The following is a 21,977-nucleotide window of genomic DNA, read 5'->3' as shown; positions in this document are numbered from 1 at the left end:
ACTGAGTCATAGCCCTTCTGTTGGCTAGTTACAGAGTGAAGAGCAGACAGACAGATGTACCTGAAAGACACCACAGGCTTTTCCTCAGTGTGTTAGTTAAGATTAAGTTCAACTGCTAATGAAGAAACTCAATGACCCTGCTTAAATTAACAGTTTATTTTTCTCTTACATAAAAATGTGGAGGCAGGCAACCCAAGGCTTCAATTCCTACAATGGCCCCCTTCACCCACAGCCTGAGGAATATGGCGCCCCCAACCAGCACATCCGTGTCTGAAGTTGCAGGACAAAGGAGAAACAGCCCTGCTCTTTAAAGAGGCCTCATGAAAGTGCCATACAACACCCCCACTTGTACATTATTGGCCAGAATTTAGTTATGTCACATACTTAGAGTCAGGAAATAGTCTCTAACTGGGCAGGTAAACACCAGAGGCTCCAAAGGATATGGATCTTAGGTGGTAACTATTATGTTATAATTGAGCAACATTTCATATTTACCAGAGTCACCCAAGTGATCAAATAAAGTAATCAGCAGACTTCTATAAACTATTTTGTTTGGGTACTTTGCCCACGAGTGCCAAATATGTACATATATGTTTAATCTATAACTAAGTACGTCTATGGGCTTACCTAGTGGCTCAGTGGTAAAGAATTTGCCTGTCAATGCGGGAGACACAGGTTTGATACCTGGGTCAGGAATATCCCCTGGAGAAGGAAATGGCAACCCACTCCAGTATTCTTGCCTGGAGAATCCCATGGACAGAGGAGCCTGGAGGGGTATAGTCCATGAGGTTGCAAAAGAGTTGGACATGACTTAGCAACTAAACAATAACAGGTGTGGTTATGCCTCATTTTTCTTATATTAATCACACTGACCAGTGAGGCGAACCCCTTAAGCAAATTTAAGATAACTGATGCTTCCCCCTTCAAACACCAACACTTTTTGATAACAGTGTCTAGTATATGTTACCTGCCTTCTTGCCTTTCAAAACAGTAAAGCACAGATCATAACTTTTCTTGTTAGCTTGTCCTAACAAACATGCACCTCCATGCTAAGTGGCAACATCATTCTCTCCTTTCTCAAGGTCGCGGTGTCATCCTTCAGCCCTTCTTATACCTACTGCAGAAACACGCTCCCACGCTCCGTTTATTTTTTGCCAAGGATCTGCTGTTGATAGGGAAGATTTGTTTGTTAAGAATGTGATGTAATTGGGACTTGGGTATAGTTAAGGACATTCTAGTCTATTTAGGGGTAACCAGGGGCATTTTTCTTTTATTTCAGTTAGGCCTCTTAAGTTTAAGAAACATGCTTCCTCTTTATGTAACAAAACTGTAGCTTTTCTAAGGTACTGATGTATCTACTTTAGAATAACCAGAGCCTTTCTAGTAACTTCCAGGAAAGGAGAAAGAACCAAGGAGGTAAAGATGCTGAACTCATGTAAAGAGAATTTTTTACATCCTCTTAAAACTGATCTGTTTCAACTGCAAGGTAAAGCAAGTCAACAATCATCATGATCTTTGTTTCCCCGAAAGGTAACGGAGAGGGAGTTAAAATCTGGAGGTGCCAACACACAGGTGACAGAGAAGAACAAGAAGGAGTACATCGAGAGGATGGTGAGGTGGCGGGTAGAGCGCGGCGTGGTGCAGCAGACCGAGGCACTGGTGCGGGGCTTCTACGAGGTGAGGCCCGGCCCAGCAGGGTCTTGTTAGGAGAAGGGAGAGGAAGAACGAGGCAGGAAGAGGGCTCAGCTCTACTCACCAGCATGCAGGGAGGACCCCCTGAGGGTGTTGGGAGAGGGGTCAGAGTTCTCTGGGAAACCCAGCTCTTGTGGTCTCACAAAACCCATGTCAGTGTGGCCCTGCTGAGCCATTTGTGAAAACACATGGCCCATCCTGCCAAGACGCGTGTGTGTTGCATCCCCTTTTATTCAGTGAGATAAAGATGAGTGAAGTGAAGGCACTGGAGGGAATTATCCACTCTGGCTAGATTTTTTATTTTCTTACAGGCAGATCTCTGACATATTGTAGGTTTAGTTCCAGACCTCAGCAATAAAGCCATTGGCGCAATAAAGCACGTAACATCAGTTGTTTAGATTCTCAGTGCAGTAAAAGTTCTGCTCATACTATACTGTAGTCTATTAAGTGTGCCACAGTATTATATCTAAAAAACCAATGTACATACCTTATCTAAAAAAACTACCCATCATCTCATGACCTTGGGTTCCCGCAAACCTACAATTTGTGAAAAATGACATATCTGCAGAGTGCAATAAAGCAGAACACAATCAAAGGAGATATGTCTGTGGTGTCACTTTGTGCAACATAATCCATGCAGAGGTGCTAAATCAGCAGTGACTTATGAAATAAGCTGCATGAAGTCGCATGTGAAACTTTTGAAAATTATAAAACACTATAGAATTTAAATAATCTGTCATTCAATAAAAAAGTTTTTTAAAAAGCATCAGAGATCAATAATAATTTTTTAAAAAAGAGGACACCGACAGCTGCTAGGCTTCCTGTTTGCCAAAACTTGACATAGTTAGATTTTTCCAGTTTAGAAACAAGGGCTTGGGTGTTTGAAGGTATTCTTTGCTGCTCTGCTGGAGATCAGAGTGAGTGACTGGCTGGTCCACCAGTGTGATTAAAGGAGGTGTCTGCTGCAGGTGTTCAGTGATACCACATACATTCAGCAACAAGATGTAAAGCCAGAGCTCAGACCCCTCTAATCAAGCAGGTCCTCCCAGATCTTTGAAGGAGGGAGGGAAGAAGTGACGGGGAGAAGGGAAGAAAAAAACAATTGTTTTAATATATAAAGTCCATTCTCAGGAAATAAGTCCTAGTTTGTATGTGGAAGAGAGGATTCCTTTTAAGTGAAGTGATAGCACTAATAGCTACTGAATCACTCCAAAGCAAATTGGCCTTTAAAATGTAGTGTTACTGGGAAACTTAAATGTGACTACAGAAAGGCAAGTCAGTCTGGTTTATAACATCATTCCAAGAGGGAATATCAGAGGTAACGAAAAGCAGGGGACCTTTTTTGAGTTCCCAGTTCATTAAGGCGTTGTGCTTCAGAATGTCATGATTTACTTAAACGTGATAACACACTGGGAGAGGGGGGAAAGGTTGCAAACAGTGGTGAGCTTCCCAGCTTAGCCCACAGAAGTGGTAATGATGAATGTAACCTCTCAATAACATTGGGTCTGTAGGCTAAAGCTAAATTTGGATTTCAGGTGGTGGACTCAAGGCTGGTCTCCGTGTTTGATGCCAGGGAGCTGGAGCTGGTGATCGCTGGCACAGCAGAGATTGACCTGGCCGACTGGCGGAACAACACTGAGTACCGGGGAGGTGAGCGAGCGGGGCTTGTGATGGCTCAGCTCCCACAGACACAAGCTATAACTTCTTAAAAAACATTATTGATTTGAAATTGACATAACAAAATTAACCATTTCTTTCCTATGTTACATTTTATCATTTTATTTTTTATTTTTATTGAAATATAGTTGATCTGCAATGTTCTGTTAGTTTCAGGTATGCAGCAAAGTGTTACAGTCATATGTATATAAATTATACATTCGTTTTTCATATCCTCCTCCAATACAGGTTATTATAAGATATTGAGTATATAGTTTAAAATAACCATTTTAAATCCACAAACAATAAATGCTAGAGAGGGTATGGAGACAAGGGAACCCTCCTACACTGTTGGTGGGAATCCAACTTGGTATAGCCACTGTGGAGAACAGTATGGAGGTTCCCTAAAAGAGCTAAAAATAGAGTTACCATATAATCCTACAATTCTACTCCTGGGCATATATCCAGAGAAAAACATGGTCCAAAAAGATACAAGCACCTCAGTGTTCATTGTAGCACTGCTTACAATAGCCGAGACATGGAAGCAGCCTAGATGTCCATCAACAGTGAAATGGATAAAGAAGATGTGTTACACAGAGACAATGGAATATCACTCAGCCATTAAAAAGAATAAAATAATGCCATTTGCAGCAACATGGATGGACCTAGAAATTGTCATGCTGAGTGAAGTAAGTCAGACAGAGAAGGAGAAATATCACATAACATCCCTTATATGCAGAATCTAAAAAGAAATACAATGAACTTATTTACAAAAAAGAAACAGACTCACAGACTTAGAGGACGAATTTATGGTTGTCAGGGGGGAAGAATGGGGAGAAGAGATGGTTTGAAAATTTGGGTTCAACATGTACACTCTGCTATATTTAAAATCGGTAACCAACAAGGACCTACTATACAGCACAGGGAACTCTGCTCAGTGTTATGTGACGGCCTGGATGGGGAGTTTGAGGGAGAATGTATACATGTATATGTTTGGCTGAGTCCCTTACTTATCCACCGGAAACTATCACAATATTGTTAATTGGCTACCCCCCAATATAAAGTAAAAAGTTAAAAAAAAATAACCATTTTAAAGGGAACAGTGCAGCAGCATTTAGTGCATTGTAGATGTGGTACAACCATCCCCTCTCAGTGGTTTCAAAACATTTTCTTTGTCCCCAAGGGAAATCCAGGACCTGTGAAGCAGTTGCTCCCCATTCCTCTCCCCACTCCCCACCCCCAGCAGCCATCAGTCTATGCCGATGTATAAATAGAAATATACTGTTTGGCCTTTGGGGTCTGGCTTCTTTCACTTAGTAAGGTTTATTTGTGTTATAGTATGACTCAGTGTTTCATTCCTTTTTATGGCTGAATAATATTCATATATATATTCTGTATGTTCAATTCAGTTCAGTCCCTCAGTCGTGTCCGAGTCTTTGCGATCCCATGGACCACAGCACCCCAGGCCTCCCTGTCCATCACCAACTCCTGGAGTTTACCCAAACTCATGTCCATCGAGTTGGTGATGCCATCCAGCCATCTCATCCTCTGTCGTCCCCTTCTCCTCCCACCTTCAATCCCTCCCAGCATCAGGGTCTTTGCAAATGAGTCAGCTCTTCGCATCAGATGGCCAAAGTATTGGAGCTTCAGCTTTAACATCAGTCCTTCCAGTGAACACTCAGGACTGATCTCCTTTAGGATGGACTGGTTGGATCTCCTTACAGTCCAAGGGACTCTCTCTCAAGAGTCTTTTCAACACCACATTTCAAAAGCATTAATTATTTGACGCTCAACTTTCTTTATAGTCCAACTCTCACATCCATACATGACCACTGGAAAAACCATAGCCTTGACTAGACGGACCTTTGTTGGCAAAGTAATGTCTCTGCTTTTTAATATGCTATCTAGGTTGGTCATAACTTTCCTTCCAAGGAGTAAGTGTCTTTTAATTTCATGGCAGCAATCGCCATCTGCAGTGATTTGGGAGGCCCCAAAAATAAAGTCAGCCACTGTTTCCCCATCTATTTGCCATGAAGTGGTGGGACCAGATGCTATGATCTTTGTTTTCTGAATGTTGAGCTTTAAGCCAACTTTTTCACTCTACTCTTTCACTTTCATCAAGAGGCTTTTTAGTTCCTCTTCACTTTCTGCCATAAGGGTGGTATCATCTGCATATCTGAGGTTATTGATATTTCTCCCGGCAATCTTGATTCCAGCTTGTGCTTCATCCAGCCCAGCATTTCTCATAATGTACTCTGCATATAAGTTAAATAAGCAGGGTGACAATATACAGCCTTGATGTACTCCTTTTCCTATTTGGAACCAGTCTGTTGTTCCATGTCCAGTTCTAACTGTTGCTTCCTGACCTGCATACCAATTTCTCAAGAGGCAGGTCAGGTGGTCTTTCCCATCTCTTGAAGAATTTTCCACAGTTTATTGTGACCCACACAGTCAAAGGCTTTGGCATAGTCAATAAAGCAGAAATAGATGTTTTTCTGGAACTCTCTTGCTTTTTTGATGATCCAGTGGATGTTGGCAATTTGATCTCTGGTTCCTCTGCCTTTTCTAAAACCAGCTTGAACATCTGGAAGTTCATGGTTCACGTATTGCTAAAGCCTGGCTTGGAGAATTTTGAGCATTACTTTACTAATGTACTAATTTACTAGCGTGTGAGATGAGTATGTAGTGACAATATAAATATAAAATAATATCACTTTTGAAGACTACAAAAAACTTGGCCTTATTTCAGTACACGTGGAGAGTAGGTTCTAGTCCATGCCTTCTCCCCTCCACCCCCGCCCTCCGTTTCCAGCCTGAACTTTCCTTCAGGTTACTGTAACCCCCAGGTCATCTTTGGCGTAACTCAGTGTAGGTGTGTACCAGAGAACACCGCCGACCATGGGCCAGCTCTGAGGTGGGTCATGTGCTGCTGGGAAAGTGTGTTCTGCTTCCTGTAGAACTGAAGCCCTCCTCACCTCCATCCTGATTTGTTGTAACAGTTCTGTCATCTCTCCAAATCCAGTGTCTAACTCTTCACCTTCACGCTGCCAAACCAGTCTTCCTAAAACATTCTTTCCATCAGGCCATTTACCAATCCACAAAACAAGCAAGTTCCTTATCACTTAGAGAAGAGGTCTTTGAAAGATTTTTTATGCTCAAAACCCTTTCCTCACATAAAATATGGCAGGGAAACTCCTATCAAAACGATAGAGGGTGAGCCAGGAGCCCACCATCTCAGCCCCTCTGTTCTCCCCGGTGCACTTAGCCATGTAGGAGGAAACCTCTGTGGGACTGCTAGGCCCTCCCTGGCTTGGAAGGAAAGCCACCAACCTAAGGTGTCAGGTCACTGCCTGACTATCTATCAAGTGTATCTGCCTAGCTATCAAGGCCTCTAAGCCCCCAGTAAGGTCCCTTCAGTCCTCACCAGTAACTGCTCTCTGTTGGTCTAGTCAGCTTGCTGTTCCCTGCATATTTATTCTTCATTCTCATCATTATAGCCCCTCCTCCACTCACACAAGCCTTCACATGCTTAACTCACACCTCTGAGGTGAGTTACACCTTCCGTTTGATGAAGCTTTTCTTCTTTCTGCCCCAGCCCAGCCTTCTTTCTTCATCTTTGAGTACTTCTTGCACTTGCAGTCTATCATTTTCCTTCAGCGACTGCCCCAAGCCTGGTTTCTGTACTGTCCTGTGAGGCCCCATACTGCGTCCATGGGCCCAACTCCTCTCAGGCCAGGGCTGGCCAGAGCACAGCAGCTCTAAGGGCACCACGGGCTGCGGGGAGAGCCCAGCATCTTCCGTTCACCAAGACTGACGTTCACCTTTCTTAAGTCCTAGATGCTCCCACAGTGCGTGGTTACCAAGAGCTAAGACATCAGAACAAAGATAATATGAGGAAATGAACCCCAAAGATCTCTGCCAGACCTCACCACTCATTGTGTACATTTATCTCAGGCCGGAAAGTGACTCCTAGGAGCCCAGTTATTTAAATAGAAAGCAGACATCCCTGAGGACATCCCTGAGAACATAAAACCTTTTTTGTAAAATGCCTCTTTTCTCAATTGGCTTTTGTTTTCGAACTTGACTCAGTTACACAAATTGTTTCAGACCTACCTGAAGGCCACCACTAGAGAAATGAGCAGATCTAGAGTAGCTGTTGAGTTCTTAGCACATCTAATGTGTATTTCATCTCCCCCCACCTCTCCTCCCCTCTCCGCATCCTCTCTGTCTCCCTCCTGCTTCCGCTCAGGTTATCATGATGGGCATCTTGTGATCCGCTGGTTCTGGGCTGCGGTGGAGCGTTTCAACAATGAGCAGAGACTCAGATTACTGCAGTTCGTCACAGGAACATCAAGCGTGCCCTACGAAGGCTTTGCAGCCCTGCGAGGAAGCAACGGGCTTCGGCGTTTCTGCATAGAGAAATGGGGGAAAATTACATCTCTTCCCAGGTATGGAGCTCCCACCCCACTTCAGGAAACCTGCTGAAGAAGGCCAAGTCCACTGTATTATTTGAGCTTGAGCAGTCATCCGTTGGGATGGAATTCTTTCCTATTGCCCAGTATATTGTTCTGAGTCATCAGTGAAAAGATGTGGGGGAGAAGTCTCAGGGAAGTGCATTCAGGTCATACTTCTAGTCATTTTTTGATGATTGATGGTATTGGGGCTATTGGTTTCATGGTCCGTGGGTCAGTCGTATGTGGCCCAATTTAATTTAAAGAGGAATGTCTTGCCTGGGGGAAGGGGGATGCCCAGAGGCTGGAAGCCCAAAGTGGCCCTTCCAGCACTGAGTCTGCTGTTCTGTTGTTACTGACCAAGGTTCTTGGACTTTTTAATCTATAGAAATTATAGAAAGAGACTAGAAATCTGTAGAAAGAGACTAGGTGAGAAATTCAAGCAGAGGCTCCTCCGACTGCAGCCTAAGGGAGAATAAGCAACAGGTCCCTTTGCTCACTCCACCAGGGGGAGTGAGCTGGTCCCTTAAATGGCGTGGGGTGGGAGCTGACGGGTGGCTCAGGCTGGAGCAGTGGCTTAGGTACTCTGCCCACCCCGTGGATAGTGCTGTGTGCCGTCCCCCACTTTTGCTCTCAATACCTCAGAAATGGCAATTGGGTTTTGGCCTTTTGTATCTTTTTGTTCATATTGTTCATATTAAACCCCTGGCTGTGCATTATGGGCAGTTATTTTTAGTTTCTTTGTGTTCTGTTGCTCGAGGAGATGTTCGTCCAGGTGCAAGTATTGAAGTGAATGGTGCCAGGTCCCAGCTTGTCTCACTAGGGCGTATCACTTGATACACAGGGAATTATGTACATATTGTGTTTTTCTACTATGTTTTAAAACATGTGCAGACAAAACCGTATGTATCTTGGGTCTCTAGAGTGGCTTCTATATAGTAAGCTATCGAGGAAATTATTGTGTGATAATGCAGAAAAGGAGGTACTAGAGCTCCAGGCAGTTTAACAGAATCTTTTCCCTGCGCCTTGAGTTTTCATCCCAACACTTCTTCTGTGCTTTCTGTGCCGCTTTGGATGGCATATTCTCCTGCTCAGTGAAATAAGGAGCACTAAAGAGAGGCTTCTGTGTAGCTACTAAAGTCATAAATCCCGCTCAGCAAATAGAAGAAAAGATCGATCCACATTACTCTCTTCTACTGTGATGTTTTCTAATTGTAAGAGAAGATTCATATTTAATTCAGCTCTGTTTCTACATGGCCTCTGAGATGCTTTGCTAATCCCTTTTGTGGCAGGATTTATTGAACTATAATTTTTATCTAGCTTTCCTACTCTTTATAGCATCCTGGAGATAATTCATGTGAGCGTAGGAGGCCCAGGAAACAGAGAATGTGCCCCGCTGGTTAATAACAGCCCGAAGCCTTGGGCGCTTTTCAGCTCTGTCTTCACCCAATTAGATCAGCAGACCCTCAGTGCTCATTTGCATGGTTCTGCTGACAGCTGAACCTCCTGAATGAAGTCTGGCAAGAAAATCAGGCTCAAAAGGCAAGATTTCCATTTGTTGGGTTTAATGATAGGTTTGAAGGTTGAGGTTCTTTGGAAGCATTTTGTTCTTACTTTAAAGACGTGAGTTTGAGTCACATTTGGTGATACCCTACTCCCAGAGTAAGCACCTCAGTGTGCATGTGGATGGGGATAAGGGAGCGTGGCTGAGCTACACAATGCACCTGCCCAGAGGGGCTGAGTCCAGGGAGGAACAGAACCAGATGGTGCGTAGTTACAACCCCAGTTGGAATCAGAGGAGAGCAAAGAAGAGACAGTAAAAGCATGGATGCTATGAGGTTGTAGGACAGAGGCCTAATCCTGACTGAATTGACAGAAGATGTCACAGAGAAGCTGGCATTCAGGTGAGCCATGAGGGGCAAGGAAGGGCAGAGGGGATTCCAGGCTGGAGCAACAGCAAGAGCAAGGCCTGGAGGTGGAAAGGTCAGCTATGTTCAGGAAGGAGCGCCAAGCAGGCATGGAGGACAAGGTGTCTAACGTGACATTTGCAGGGGACATCGTTGAGAGAGCAAGTTTGGTGGGCCACAGAGAGAAGACCCCATTGAGAAGTCTGTGCTATTATTTAGGAAACAGAAGTCGTTGCTTTTGTCACTGAGGTCAGAAATTGAGTCTAATTACATATATGCTCTGGGAAGCTTTGAAATTTGTATTAATCCTATTAACCCACACAGAACTAACAGAGTGGGCATCAGCTTATGAAAAGGAAATGGCATCCCACTCTAGTACTCTTGCCTGGAAAATCCCAAGGACAGAGGAGTCTGACAGGCAACAGTCTATGGGGTCTCAAAAGAGTCAGACATGACGGTGCAACAAGAACAACACTGACCTTCTGAACAGGCTCTGCACATCTGGGCTAAGGCATCCCTAGAAAAGTTGCTGTGCTTCGAGCCCCAGAGAGGGTTCCTGGGGGAAGCAGGGACTTCATCCTGGGCCAGAAGGGCCCCAAGAAGAGCTGAGAGGCCTCCAAGAGGACAGTGAAGATGACCCTCTGAGTATGAACCCCCAACTAGTCTCCCTTGTATCTTCTGAAGATTCAAGAACCTGGAAAGTGTCACCTAGGGTGGAGAGAAAGAAATGGCCTCTGAATTCCAAGAATGGTAGTTCAGAGAGACCTGGCTAGGCCATGTGGCAGGTGTCAAAAGCCCAGGAAAGCAGGAGAGCCATGCACCCATGGGGTGATCCAGCTCTGCAGAGACTGTGAGCCTCGTGTGCACTGCCCACACTCTGAGGAGAGATGGTCTAGGCTGCCTTCTCCTCAGATCTTCCCTCTAGAAAGACAGCTGGCCTCCTAGGTGAGGGAGCCAAATAGCATCACACAAAGCCGTGCATCAGTCCAAGTCCTTGCCTTCTAGAGTGTGGGGGGCGGTTAGAACAAAGACTCTGGGGGCAGGGTTTATAGTTTTACAGAGCCTGGTGAAAAAACTTCATAAATCACCATCACTAGAGCATAGCAGGGGTGGGATGGTCACTGGGGCTAAGGTCAAGGAGCTGGCAGGCCAGGGCTCTGAACAGTCAGCCATGTGAACTCAGAAGCTGCACAGTATGGTGGGAAGACCTGAAGTGGAAAACATTTAAGCCAATTACCAGAAATGTTAACCAATGTGTTCCTCAGGGGGTCAGAAGGTGTGGAAGGTAGATCTAGATCACTGTGGTCAAACGTGTTTAACACAGAGAGAGGGTCCCTTTACACCCCAACCTAGTTTAAGCAGGCATACTCCTGAGTATGTATCTGAAATGCTAGTTCTTCAAAACAGTTGGTGTTTAGTCACTAAGTCGTGTCTGACTCTTTTGCAAACCCTTGGACTGTAGCCCGCCAGGCTCCTCTGTCCATGGGATTTTCCAGGCAAGAATACTGGAGTGGGTTGCCATTTCCCTCTGCAGGGGATCTTCCTGACCCAGGGATGGAGCCCATGTCTCCTGCACTGGCAGGCGGATTCTTTACCATTGAGCCACTATACCTCATCCCTATTATCTATAGGTAGTACTCTCTACTTTCTACCCTGTCCTATTTGTTAAAATAAAACGCCAAACAAAACTTGTAGTTTGAAGAAAAATGACATGAAATTCAGGGGAGCAGAAATTTTTGATCAAAAAATTGAAAAGTAATGATCTAGAATTGGCATTGGGGAGGAAAAAAGTATTCATCCATCCAACAGCCCAGAATGCAGCCAGGTAAACAATGGCTGTCTCCACTCATGAGGGCTGAGAATGCTAGGGCTTGTAGGCCAGACCAAAAGACGGGAGAGTTTCCTTACTGTGAAACTTGGTAAGGAAAAGCTTGGAAGGAAAGAAGACTTGGGAGCTGGTCAGGGTAGACACAGCACAGGCAGTGTGGAAATAGAGTAAAGGAGAGGAGGAAAGCTTAGGGGGTTACATTTCAAGTATGGACGAGAAAAACAGAATTATGAGTCAGGAGCAGGTGAACTGGACTAAAATTCTAATATGAACATGTTTCACTGCAGAGGTAAACTGAGCCCAAGCCCAGGATGCAGGTGGAGACCTGGTTCAGTTAGTATTGGCTTACTCTATAGTGATGGTTTGTGAGGGTGGAGGCAGGGAAGGTGATTTTGTCCCCCAGGGGACATAGAGCAATGTCTGGAGACATTTTTGATTGTTGGGTAGGGGTTCTGCTGGCCTCTATCAGGGAGAGGCCAAGGATGCTGCTGAACACCTATAAGACACAGGACAGCCCCTCCTGGTGAAAAGTCATCAAGCTCCAAGTATCAGTGGTGCCTGAAGCCCTGCTCTCTAGGCTGACGGGCTACAAAGGAGGCATGAAGGAGCCATTGGAAGTCCCTGTGAGAAACTGACAGCCACTGAGAAATTGTCCAGAAGTGAAGGGAGAGAGATGTTCATAGGAAGAGCTGTCAAATGTTTCAATGAGCTTGGGGAGGTGCGCATAGAGAATGCACCTCTGGATGGGGGAATCAAGAGGTTATTGACAAATTTGGAAAAGAGTAGATTCAGCAGTGATAGAGTGAGAACCTGCCTGGTGACTGAAGCTGTAGTTGGGAAGTGGAAGAAGATGACATGAAAAGGAGACACGAGGACTTCCCTGTGTTAGTGGTTAGCAGTCTAGTGGTTAAGACTTCATACTTTCACTGCAGGGGACATGAGTTCGATCCCTGGTTGGGGAACTAAGGTCCCGAAAGCCAAGTGGTGTGGCCAGAAAAGGAAAAAAAAAAAAAAAGACACAACTTAAGTAACTGACCTCACAACTGGCTATACAGCCAGCTACAGTGGGTAGTGATGCTGCCCCTTTTTGTTATAATATTTACTCTTAACCAACCTTAAAGTGGTCTCTACTGCAGAGAAGCAAGGCTGACTTCGGCCCTATCTTGGTTCACATTTTGATCAAAAACTTGGAAAACATTGAGGAGACAGGGAGATGAATTGTGTAGATGACACGGATTAGAAGTATCACAGATAGTACTGTGATGGATTGCAATCCAAATCCAGCATGATCTCAAAATGCTGGAACCCCAGAATAATACTGACAGAGTGCAGTTTGACCCAGCACAACTGATCAGACCCAGTGGAGTTCCAAAATGTCGGCTGCACAAACACGAGATGAGGCCAGTTCATTTGCCAGCAGGCAGGTGGAAAAAGCCAAGAGTCTGAAGTCCTCACAAGGGGGACGCAGTTCCTAAAATCATGATTGCAACTGTGTTTGCATTATTAAGAAACTCTGCTGCTTAAATTATGATTCATGGTTGACGAAAGGCACTTGTGTGTGCTCTATTCTCACATCAACCCTCTGATGTGCATGAAGCATGTATTATTACCCCATTTACAAGTGAGGAAACTGAGGCCCACAAAGACTCATTGACTTTCCCAAGGTTGTAAAACTAGTCAATGACTGGACTGCGATCAGAATAGAGGCCTTCCAAAGTCTGGTTCTGTGCTGTCTCCATGCCCCACCTCACCTGAGAGCACTGGACCCAGTGCCCAGGGAATGATGCATTCAGGTCCTTGGTGCTGTCAGACCACATGGAGGGGACCGAGGACTTAGGAATGCAGAATCCAATCATGATTTGATAATGTTTATTCATTCTATATTACTGACTAAGATGTATCAATATTTAAGAGCTAACCAAGGCTATAGATGAATGCAGTAAGAGCAGCTCTTGTTCAGACTAGGTCTTGAAGAGGTGCCATTTGCTAAAGTTTCAGTTTATTTCCAGAAATTAACTTCTATAGAATCAATCTGATCCCAACTGTTTTGTAAATAGATGATTTTTTTCCTGTATTATTTCCACTCATGAGTGATAGTTAAAATGACCAGATTAAGAAACCCAAGAAGATTCTATCTGCCCGTATCCTGCCCCTGGCTTTTGGAATTCAGCCAGTTCCAAAAGTACACTTGGCATTTTTCTGTCCCTCTTAATTGGGCTTCCCTGGTGGCTCAGTTGGTAAAGAATCTGCCTACAATGTTGGAGACCCAGGTTCAAGCCCTCAGTCAGGAAGATCCCCTGGAGAATGGAATGGCTACCCACTCCAGTATTCTTGCCTGGGAAATCCCATGGACAGAGGAGCCTGGGCAGAGGGCTACAGTCCATGGGTCACAAGAATCAGATCCGACTTAGCAACTAAAGCACCACTACCACCACCAATTAAGTTGGTTAGCAGGGTGCAGTCCTGGTCCGCACACTGGCACGTGGCAAGGGAAGCCATTCTTCATCTAGGCCAGACACTGGCCCACAGAGATGGGCCTGTAGGATGAAGAACATGACGACATAAGCAGAACCCAGGGCAGGTGGCACTGGGATGCTGCTGGCCCCCAGGAAGGATTATCCCACAAATGCAGCTGTTCTTGGAAATGCAGCATCTTTGCTCCAGGTTACGCAAGCCCCACTGTGAACTGTAAAGGAGTCAGACCGTCTTCAGGACACACCTGCCTTGATGGAGCATTGGATCTCAGAGCTCCATGGTGTCCATTGGCACCTCTAAGTCAATACACAGGGTTTACAGAAGCCCAGAATTCAGAGTTGGGCAGGGAGACTTGGGAATATGACTGTAATACTAATTATGTTTTCTGCCTCCTTCACCGACCACATCCAGCTTCATCTCTTAATTGTAGAATGCCACTGGTTTGCTAGTACAGTGCTGGTATAGTGTGGTTTGCTTCCAAATGCAGACTCCCCCAGTTCTAGGTATTCTAGTGCCGTAACTGTTCTATTCACATCTGGAAGGCTGTGGTTCTTTGCAGCGTGTGCATGGTGGTGCTAAAACACAGTTCCACTCCCTTTTGATTCGCTTTTTGATTCACAGATTCAGACTGATCACAGAACTAGCCAAGCCAGTTGTATCACTGAAACAAACACCTTGACCAGCCTTTTCTCCCCCATTCAGGGCACACACGTGCTTCAATCGATTGGATCTTCCACCTTATCCCTCGTACTCCATGTTGTATGAAAAGCTGTTAACGGCAGTAGAAGAAACCAGCACCTTTGGACTTGAGTGAGAAACTGGCAACTTCCCTGACATTTTCCTGGCCAGTGACATCATCCTTTCCCTTTCCCTGAATCAACTCTCCTTTGATTTTGGTATTCTGTGATTTTCATTTTCAAACCAAATCAGGATTGACGAGCTGTGCATGAAGAATTGCCTTCTTCTAAGATCTAACCTTCAGGCTTATCTCCTCTACTTTCAATGAACTGCTAGCCTGTATGCAATATTTAAAAAAACAGCTGTCTCAAGGTCTGTGTATATCTCCACATACCTCCATTACTAACAATGAAATATGAATGCAAGTTATGCTACACTTGACCAAATGGTAATAAATGTTTACTTCCATTTCTATGATTTAAGGGGAAATTTGAGCATTAAGCATTCCAAGCTTTTCTACACCCATGTCTTCTGAGCAGAACCACCATTTTTTTTTTTTTTTATAATTTCTAACAACCAACTTCAGAATAGGAGCTGATCAACTCTTTCTTTTCTTCCCATTCTAATTTTCCCTGGGCATCCAATCCATCCAAAAACAGCAGTGGCTAAACCGAAATTTTGATATATTCAACTCATGATTTGTATGTGGCATCAGCCCCATCAGCTGGAACTAGCCTAGACATATGGTGCAAATATCATACTTTCCAACCAATAATAACAGCAAGAAAAACACCTCCTGCTGATGCAGTGCAGGGCATCCCAGTGGTTGTGGGGATTATGGTTTGACTTGAGTTCAGAGAAGTCTGGGGGTGGGGACACACCCCCTGTGAACACCCACCACCCAAGAAGCACAAACTTGTGCACACGTCCAAGAAGGAGATCGCATTATGTAGCATAAACAACGAGGCTTCTACCCCCTGATGTTGTATAGAAGTGCTGAAGCAAACAGGAGAAAGGGGGAAAGGACATCAGGACGGTTTAGAAGGACATATTCAGTTGCTCTGAATACCTGGGTTCTGTACTGTTTTATTTTGCTTTGTTTGATCACAGGTCTCTTTCCCAGAGGAAAAAAAAAATGTCTTGATAATCTCATGACTTCCATTCAAGCCAAGTAATTACTTGTTTGGCAAACAAACTTTTATTTCAACTTTGATAGCATTTTTATTTTTCATGTTTACTTTTCAGTTTTTCTTCACCATGGTGTTCAAATTCCTTCACATCTGATTGTCCGCAGGGACCACACTAAATCAGAAGCTGCAGAGAGCGTTGGTGCTTGTTAGGGATCAAGGGCAAAATAATACATCTCCTTCCTCCATAGCAATCCTCTTGGAGCAGAGACCTAACTCCCCAAAGGCATACCAATTTGTGTCAAATAGGGATCCAGTTTCTTTTAGCATTCAGTAAAGAGATGTCTCAGTAAATGTAGTGTTTCAGAGTAATAGTTGCAGGCTCCAGAGACAGCCTGACCTCTTGATTACTTTTGGAAGAAACCCAAACATGATGGTCATTTGCTATTTTTCTAATATTGTTATCCATGTTGTCTGAAATATGTTGTAAATGAAAGTGTTTTTCTTCACTGGGAAAAGAAATGTTGAAATGTTACATTGTTGTCTTTCAATATATATTAAACAAGGGGAAAACGTGAGAAACGTGGGCAAGTTAATTTCATCTGGAACCATGTCTTGTATTCATGTTGGTTTGTGTCCAGACAATGCATCAATTGTGTTCCCTGCCCTCCTTAAGGAAACATTCCTTTAGTAGGAATTTGAATGCCCAGCACCCCTTGCTGCTGTGTACCTGTGGTCCATCAAGGAATATGTGTGTTACAGAAATCTGGCCTTCTGTTGTTGTCTACAAAGAATATTTACTGACATAGGATGATGGAATGTGTAAGTTCCATAATGCAGAATCTGAGGGATCTGTGTAATTCAGGACATGTCTCAGCATCTGGAAAGTCATGGATTCCAATGGAGCTATTATTTATGAAATCAGGACATAAGGATAATGCAAATCATTTCACCATCCTATATGGAATAGCATCTTTAGTAAAAGGAGCATCTTTCACTTTTAGAACTTGGTGTTAGATATATGTAAATACTTGTTAATTCAAGCATTCAGTTCTTTTTTTTAGGACTCATATGTTAGGCTTTGGCAAGAGAGAAAGCTGTTCCAAAATGGAGCCTGTTCCCAGGAATCTTCACAATTTACACAAGTATCTAATTAAGCTGTTAATAGATTAACTGATGTCTATTCTCCCCAATACAGAAGGAACAAGGTATGCTAGAAGATATATAGAGATAGAAAACTTAGACATGAATGGTTTTCAACTATTTCTCCTTATTCCTACTGCTCTGACCAATGCCATGGTTCAGATATATCCCAGAAGCATTACAGGAACAGTTTTTCATAAGACTACAAAATTCCAGAAAGAAATACTGATGTCAGTGTCCCTGAAAAATGTGAAGTGTGCTTAATAGGGTCTCAGTTTCCCCTACAGCCTTGCACAGACTCCCTGAGGAAGGAAGACAAAGACGACAGACAGTTGTTATGGAAAGATCTTTATTTCTCTTTGTTCCACATTATGTTTTGTTACTTAATATATGTATAACATAATATATATATGTAATTACATGTATAACAAAACAGCGATATGACTCAATTATGCTCTTAATTTTACCATATGGAGGTGCAAACCACCCCAAATCATATAATTCATAATGAGCAAGATAGATCTCACCCATTTGTTACCATGTATAATTTATTTTTAAAGTATTTGTTTTCTCCATGGAGGCGCATTATAAAATTAACCACTTTTAAACCACGCTTTCCCTAAAACAAGATCTTTTAAGGCTATTTTTAGTAAGAGTATATTACCTTTAATTGGGGGACAAAAAAAAGTAAATATCAGAACACTTATGTGTCAATTTGAAAAATGCTTCAAAAATAATATGAAGTATTATAATAATTTTGTGTATATTCCATTTTATTCTATTATATGAAAATGATAATCTAAAAATAGAAATGGACTCTGCAGAGTCAAGAGAAGTACTATAAAGCTACTGGTTTCTTTGTAATTCCTATGTCTATAAGTTGACCGTGGTTGTGAAAATTTTTTACTACCATCACAATTGTCATTCAAAGAGAAAATTAAGAAAAAGAGGTATACCATTTGTTGGCAGGCTTTAAATATACAGAATCTCGATCTTTTTCTCTTCTAACACATGATCATATGTCATTTAACAGTAAGTGCATTTGTATGACCAGCCCACAAGCTGGACCTTCCAGAACAGTTCTGATGTTAGATCTGTGGCACCATCGGTCCATGTGTCAAACCACGTGTCCCAAATTTGGGTTCAGAAAATTTCTCAGTTGCCACAAATGTTTTCCCAGTCAAGGTAAAACACTTTCAAATGAAAATAGTTAGAACTTTACATAACAATGTGGTGCTTTATGATTCTTATTACTATTATGTACTTCAGTGTTCATTCTTAAAACTACTGCAATACTATATCATCAAAGTCTGGGATGGATGTTCCAACCATCATAAGGTCCAAAAGAGAACGTGTTATTTTCCTGTTAGTGACATGTAGTCCCTTTGTTCTTGTAGAAAAAAAAAAAAAAAAGGTGCCTAGAGGTAGTATTTAGAGTAAATATCGTTCCATTAGCCTACTTCCTGCAGCTTCCAATTTACCTAAAGAAATGTCTATAATGATTTTGTTCAAGTCTTTGTTCTAGACAATAGCAGGAGAAGTCCTTGTTCTTGGGCTGCTTTTGCTTCCATCGACAAGAGAAATGTCACGTAATACTCAGGCCGAGCTTTCTCTTCCATCCTACCACCTTCAAGGAATGTCAATAAACACTTTGGTATGGCATTGTGTGTGCTCCTTATTGCAGACAGAAGGCTAGGGTCATGCACAACAATTTGTACCATGCCTCTGCTCTCGTTGAGTATAGGCAATAAAACCACACAGAAGACAACAGCTGCTGTGGTAAGTACTCCCCTGGGAAAATTATTTATCAGAAAAGCATAATAATGTGCTCACAAGCCGTGAATAAAGGGACAGGTTTTGTAACAAGTTCCTGGTGTATGCCATTTAGAATAGCACACGAAGTTTGAAATTAAGGAGTGACCTTTCTGTCGAACCAAGCATCCACTGGCTTATTGATTCCCTACCTGTTGAGATGCTTCTACCAAAGCTTCAGGCCACAGCCTGATACCTGGTGTGACCCCAGGACAAAGTTTAGCTATAGACAAAAATGTTGTGTCCAGTGGCATATACCATGACTCCCAGTGCCACAGTGATGTTCTCTTCTTATCTCCTTCCAAATTTCTAAAAGAAAACCATTTGACTCTCACTGGGTGGCCAGAAGTTGATTTATTCTTTGAGGAAAATATATTTTATTCTTAGAAAAAAGTATGGGTAGAATTAAGGAAAAACCTGAGAGATCTTGTATTGCTTTTATACCCATGCTGGGTTTATGTTAGACTCGTTCAAACTGACAGAGAAGGCAATGGCACCCCACTCCAGTACTCTTGCCTGGAAAATCCCATGGACAGAGGAGCCTGGTAGGCTGCAGTCCATAGGGTAGCTAAGAGTCAGACATGACTGAGAGACTTCACTTTCACTTTTCACTTTCATGCATTGGAGAAGGAAATGGCAACCCACTCCAGTGTTCTTGCCTGGAAAATCCCATGGATGGAGGAGCCTGGTGGGCTGCCATCTATGGGGTCACATAGAGTCAGACACGACTGAAGCAACTTAGCAGCAGCAGCAGCATTCAAACTGAAAATAATTTTTCTCTTAAGAAAAAAAATTAGCCTAGACCATCATTGACAAAGAGGGGTAGATGATTTTATTTTGTTTCAATCTTATCATTATTCTGAAATCAAGATTAAATTTCAGATCTCCTGTTTTCTATGACCATACCTTTCCAGTACACTGTGCTAATAATTCATGAATTATATACTGTAAAAAAAGAAAAAACTTGACACACAAAGCTTATACTCAAGATGTGGTTTAAATATAGAGGACTCTTCTCTAACAGAATAAATGGAGTTATAGAGAGTTAGGATCACCTTTATCAGCGCGGTAGGAATCACGTTTTGGAGAAGGCAATGGCACCCCACTCCAGTACTCTTGCCTGGAAAATCCCACGGACAGAGGAGCCTGGTAGGCTGCAGTCCATGGGGTAGCTAAGAGTCAGACACGACTGAGCGACTTCACTTTCACTTTTCACTTTCATGCATTGGAGAAGGAAATGGCAACCCACTCCAGTGTTCTTGCCTGGAGAGTCCCAGGGACGGCGGAGCCTGGTGGGCTGCCGTCTGTGGGGTCGCACACAGTCAGACACGACTGAAGCAACTTAGCAGCAGCAGCAGCAGGAATCACGTTTATAGCTGGGGACAGACACTTGGATACTTTTTGTCTGTCTAGTTTATCTTGGGAACAAGGAATAGGAGACCAGGAGAGGTGATCTGCTCAAGCCACTAAGCTTTATCTTGGCAACAGAAGTTATGCCCTGTCACAAAATATCCCTTGGGGTCCTGTGCTCCTGAAGCTAACATAACTCTTCAGAAATTTGCCAGGAAAATAGAAGAAACAGAACCAAAATCTACCATAGCGGATGTCAGGAATCCACAGCCAATGAGTATTCACCTGCTATATGAGTTTGCTGGGGCTGCCATAACAAAGGATTACAATCGAGTGGCTTAAACATGGTTAGAAGTCCAAGAGCAAGGTGATGGTGGGGTGGTTCCTTCTGAGGCTGAGAGAGAGATTTTTGTCCCATCCCTCTCTTCCAGATTCCAGTGGTTTGCTGGCTGTCTTTGTGTTCCTTGGCTTGGAGATCTCTGCCTTCATCCTCGGGTGATGTTCTCCCCTTCTGCGTGTGCCTGTGTGTCTGTGTTTTAATTTCCCTTTTATATAAGGACACCAGCCATATTGGCTTACAACCCACCCTGTGATCTCATATTTTAAACTTGATTACATTTATAAAGACCCTAACTCCAAATAAGGTCACATTCTGAGGTACCAGAAGTTAGGACCCCAGTCAGCTCCTTTGGAGGACACAATTCAATCTGTATCATCCTCCCACCTGCCACATTGCTGTCATCAGTCCCAACAGTAATAGTAATAATAAAGGCTAGCATATTTAGAACCATGTGATTCACCATCAAATTACTAAAGGCTTTTTAATTGCAATGATAATCATGGAAGAAACAAAATTGTTACCTATAAATTACTATTTAAAATAGTTTAATATAATCAACTATATTTCAATTTAAATTTTTTTCATAAAAATGAATGATTAAATTCTATTGGTCCCTTTCAGCTAAATACTTATTGTGTTTGCTTTTCACAGAAGTAAACATTAAAACATTTTTATGGTCCTTTTGCAGTATTTAAATAGGAGTACCTTATCTATAATATATAATAAAATAGCTTAATATAGTAAATCAATGATTAATATTACAGAAAATTCCCTGGTGGTCCAGTGGTTAAGACTCTGAACTTTCACTGCTGAGGGCCTGGATTCAATCCCTGGTTGGGGAGTTAAAATCCTACAAGCTGCAAGATGTAGCCAATAATTAAATAAACATCAAATATCCACTTTTTTAAAAGAAAATTAATATCATAGTATTTGTTTAATCAATGGATTATGAAGATGATGGGATCACAATAAATTTTTCACTACTTAAAAAAAACCCATCTGGTACTTTTCATGTATTATCCTAGCTATAGTATAGGATCCTATACTATGCTAGCTTTTCATATTATTATCCTAGTAAATGTATAGCCAATATTTGAACAAGGAACCTGACTTCCGAGTCTAAGTACTCAACCACCAGTACCCACTGCTTTCATTCCTTTAAGCATTTTTTGAATACTTATTACACCCTGGGCCCTGTTCTCAGGAGTCTTTGCCCTCAGGGAGTCCATGGTCCAGCCTATGACACTGCATTCTTCCCCTTTGTTTGAAATTTGGCCCCTGTTTTTAATATGCACAGCCCCTGTCCCACTCACCACCCCAGCTCTTGTGTAAGATGGGATGTCACTGTAAATGATAATAAATAAGCAAAATGCTATGGGGAAAGTGAACAGGAGCCATTGGCTGTTTTCTGCTGGAGAGAAAAGACAGACAAATATGTGTTTATAATTGAGACAAGATTTGAGTGTGTATAAAATTGGGGAAAGTGACTTACATTTATCACCAAGAGGGAAACATGTT

The 21,977-nt window shown here is 42.8% G+C and overlaps 1 protein-coding gene across 3 annotated transcripts in view; it reads left to right on the top strand.

Moving 5' to 3' along the window:
* Nucleotides 1-18,619, top strand: part of HECW1 (HECT, C2 and WW domain containing E3 ubiquitin protein ligase 1) — a 479,331-nt gene extending 460,712 nt beyond the window's left edge. For all 3 annotated transcript variants that reach the window (XM_024991127.2, XM_003585989.6, XM_024991128.2), the window contains exons 25-28: nt 1,531-1,677; nt 3,228-3,342; nt 7,598-7,796; nt 14,712-18,619. In XM_024991127.2, coding sequence (XP_024846895.1) covers nt 1,531-1,677; nt 3,228-3,342; nt 7,598-7,796; nt 14,712-14,823 — 573 coding nt within the window. In that variant the 3' untranslated portion in view covers nt 14,824-18,619. The remainder of the gene's footprint in view (nt 1-1,530; nt 1,678-3,227; nt 3,343-7,597; nt 7,797-14,711) is intronic.
* Nucleotides 18,620-21,977: the final 3,358 nt, after the last annotated feature.

Source organism: Bos taurus, chromosome 4 (genome assembly GCF_002263795.3).
Source record: "Bos taurus isolate L1 Dominette 01449 registration number 42190680 breed Hereford chromosome 4, ARS-UCD2.0, whole genome shotgun sequence".
Lineage (NCBI taxonomy): Eukaryota > Metazoa > Chordata > Mammalia > Artiodactyla > Bovidae > Bos > Bos taurus.
Note: the sequence above shows the minus strand (reverse complement) of the source record. Positions and strands in the feature narration are given on the sequence as shown.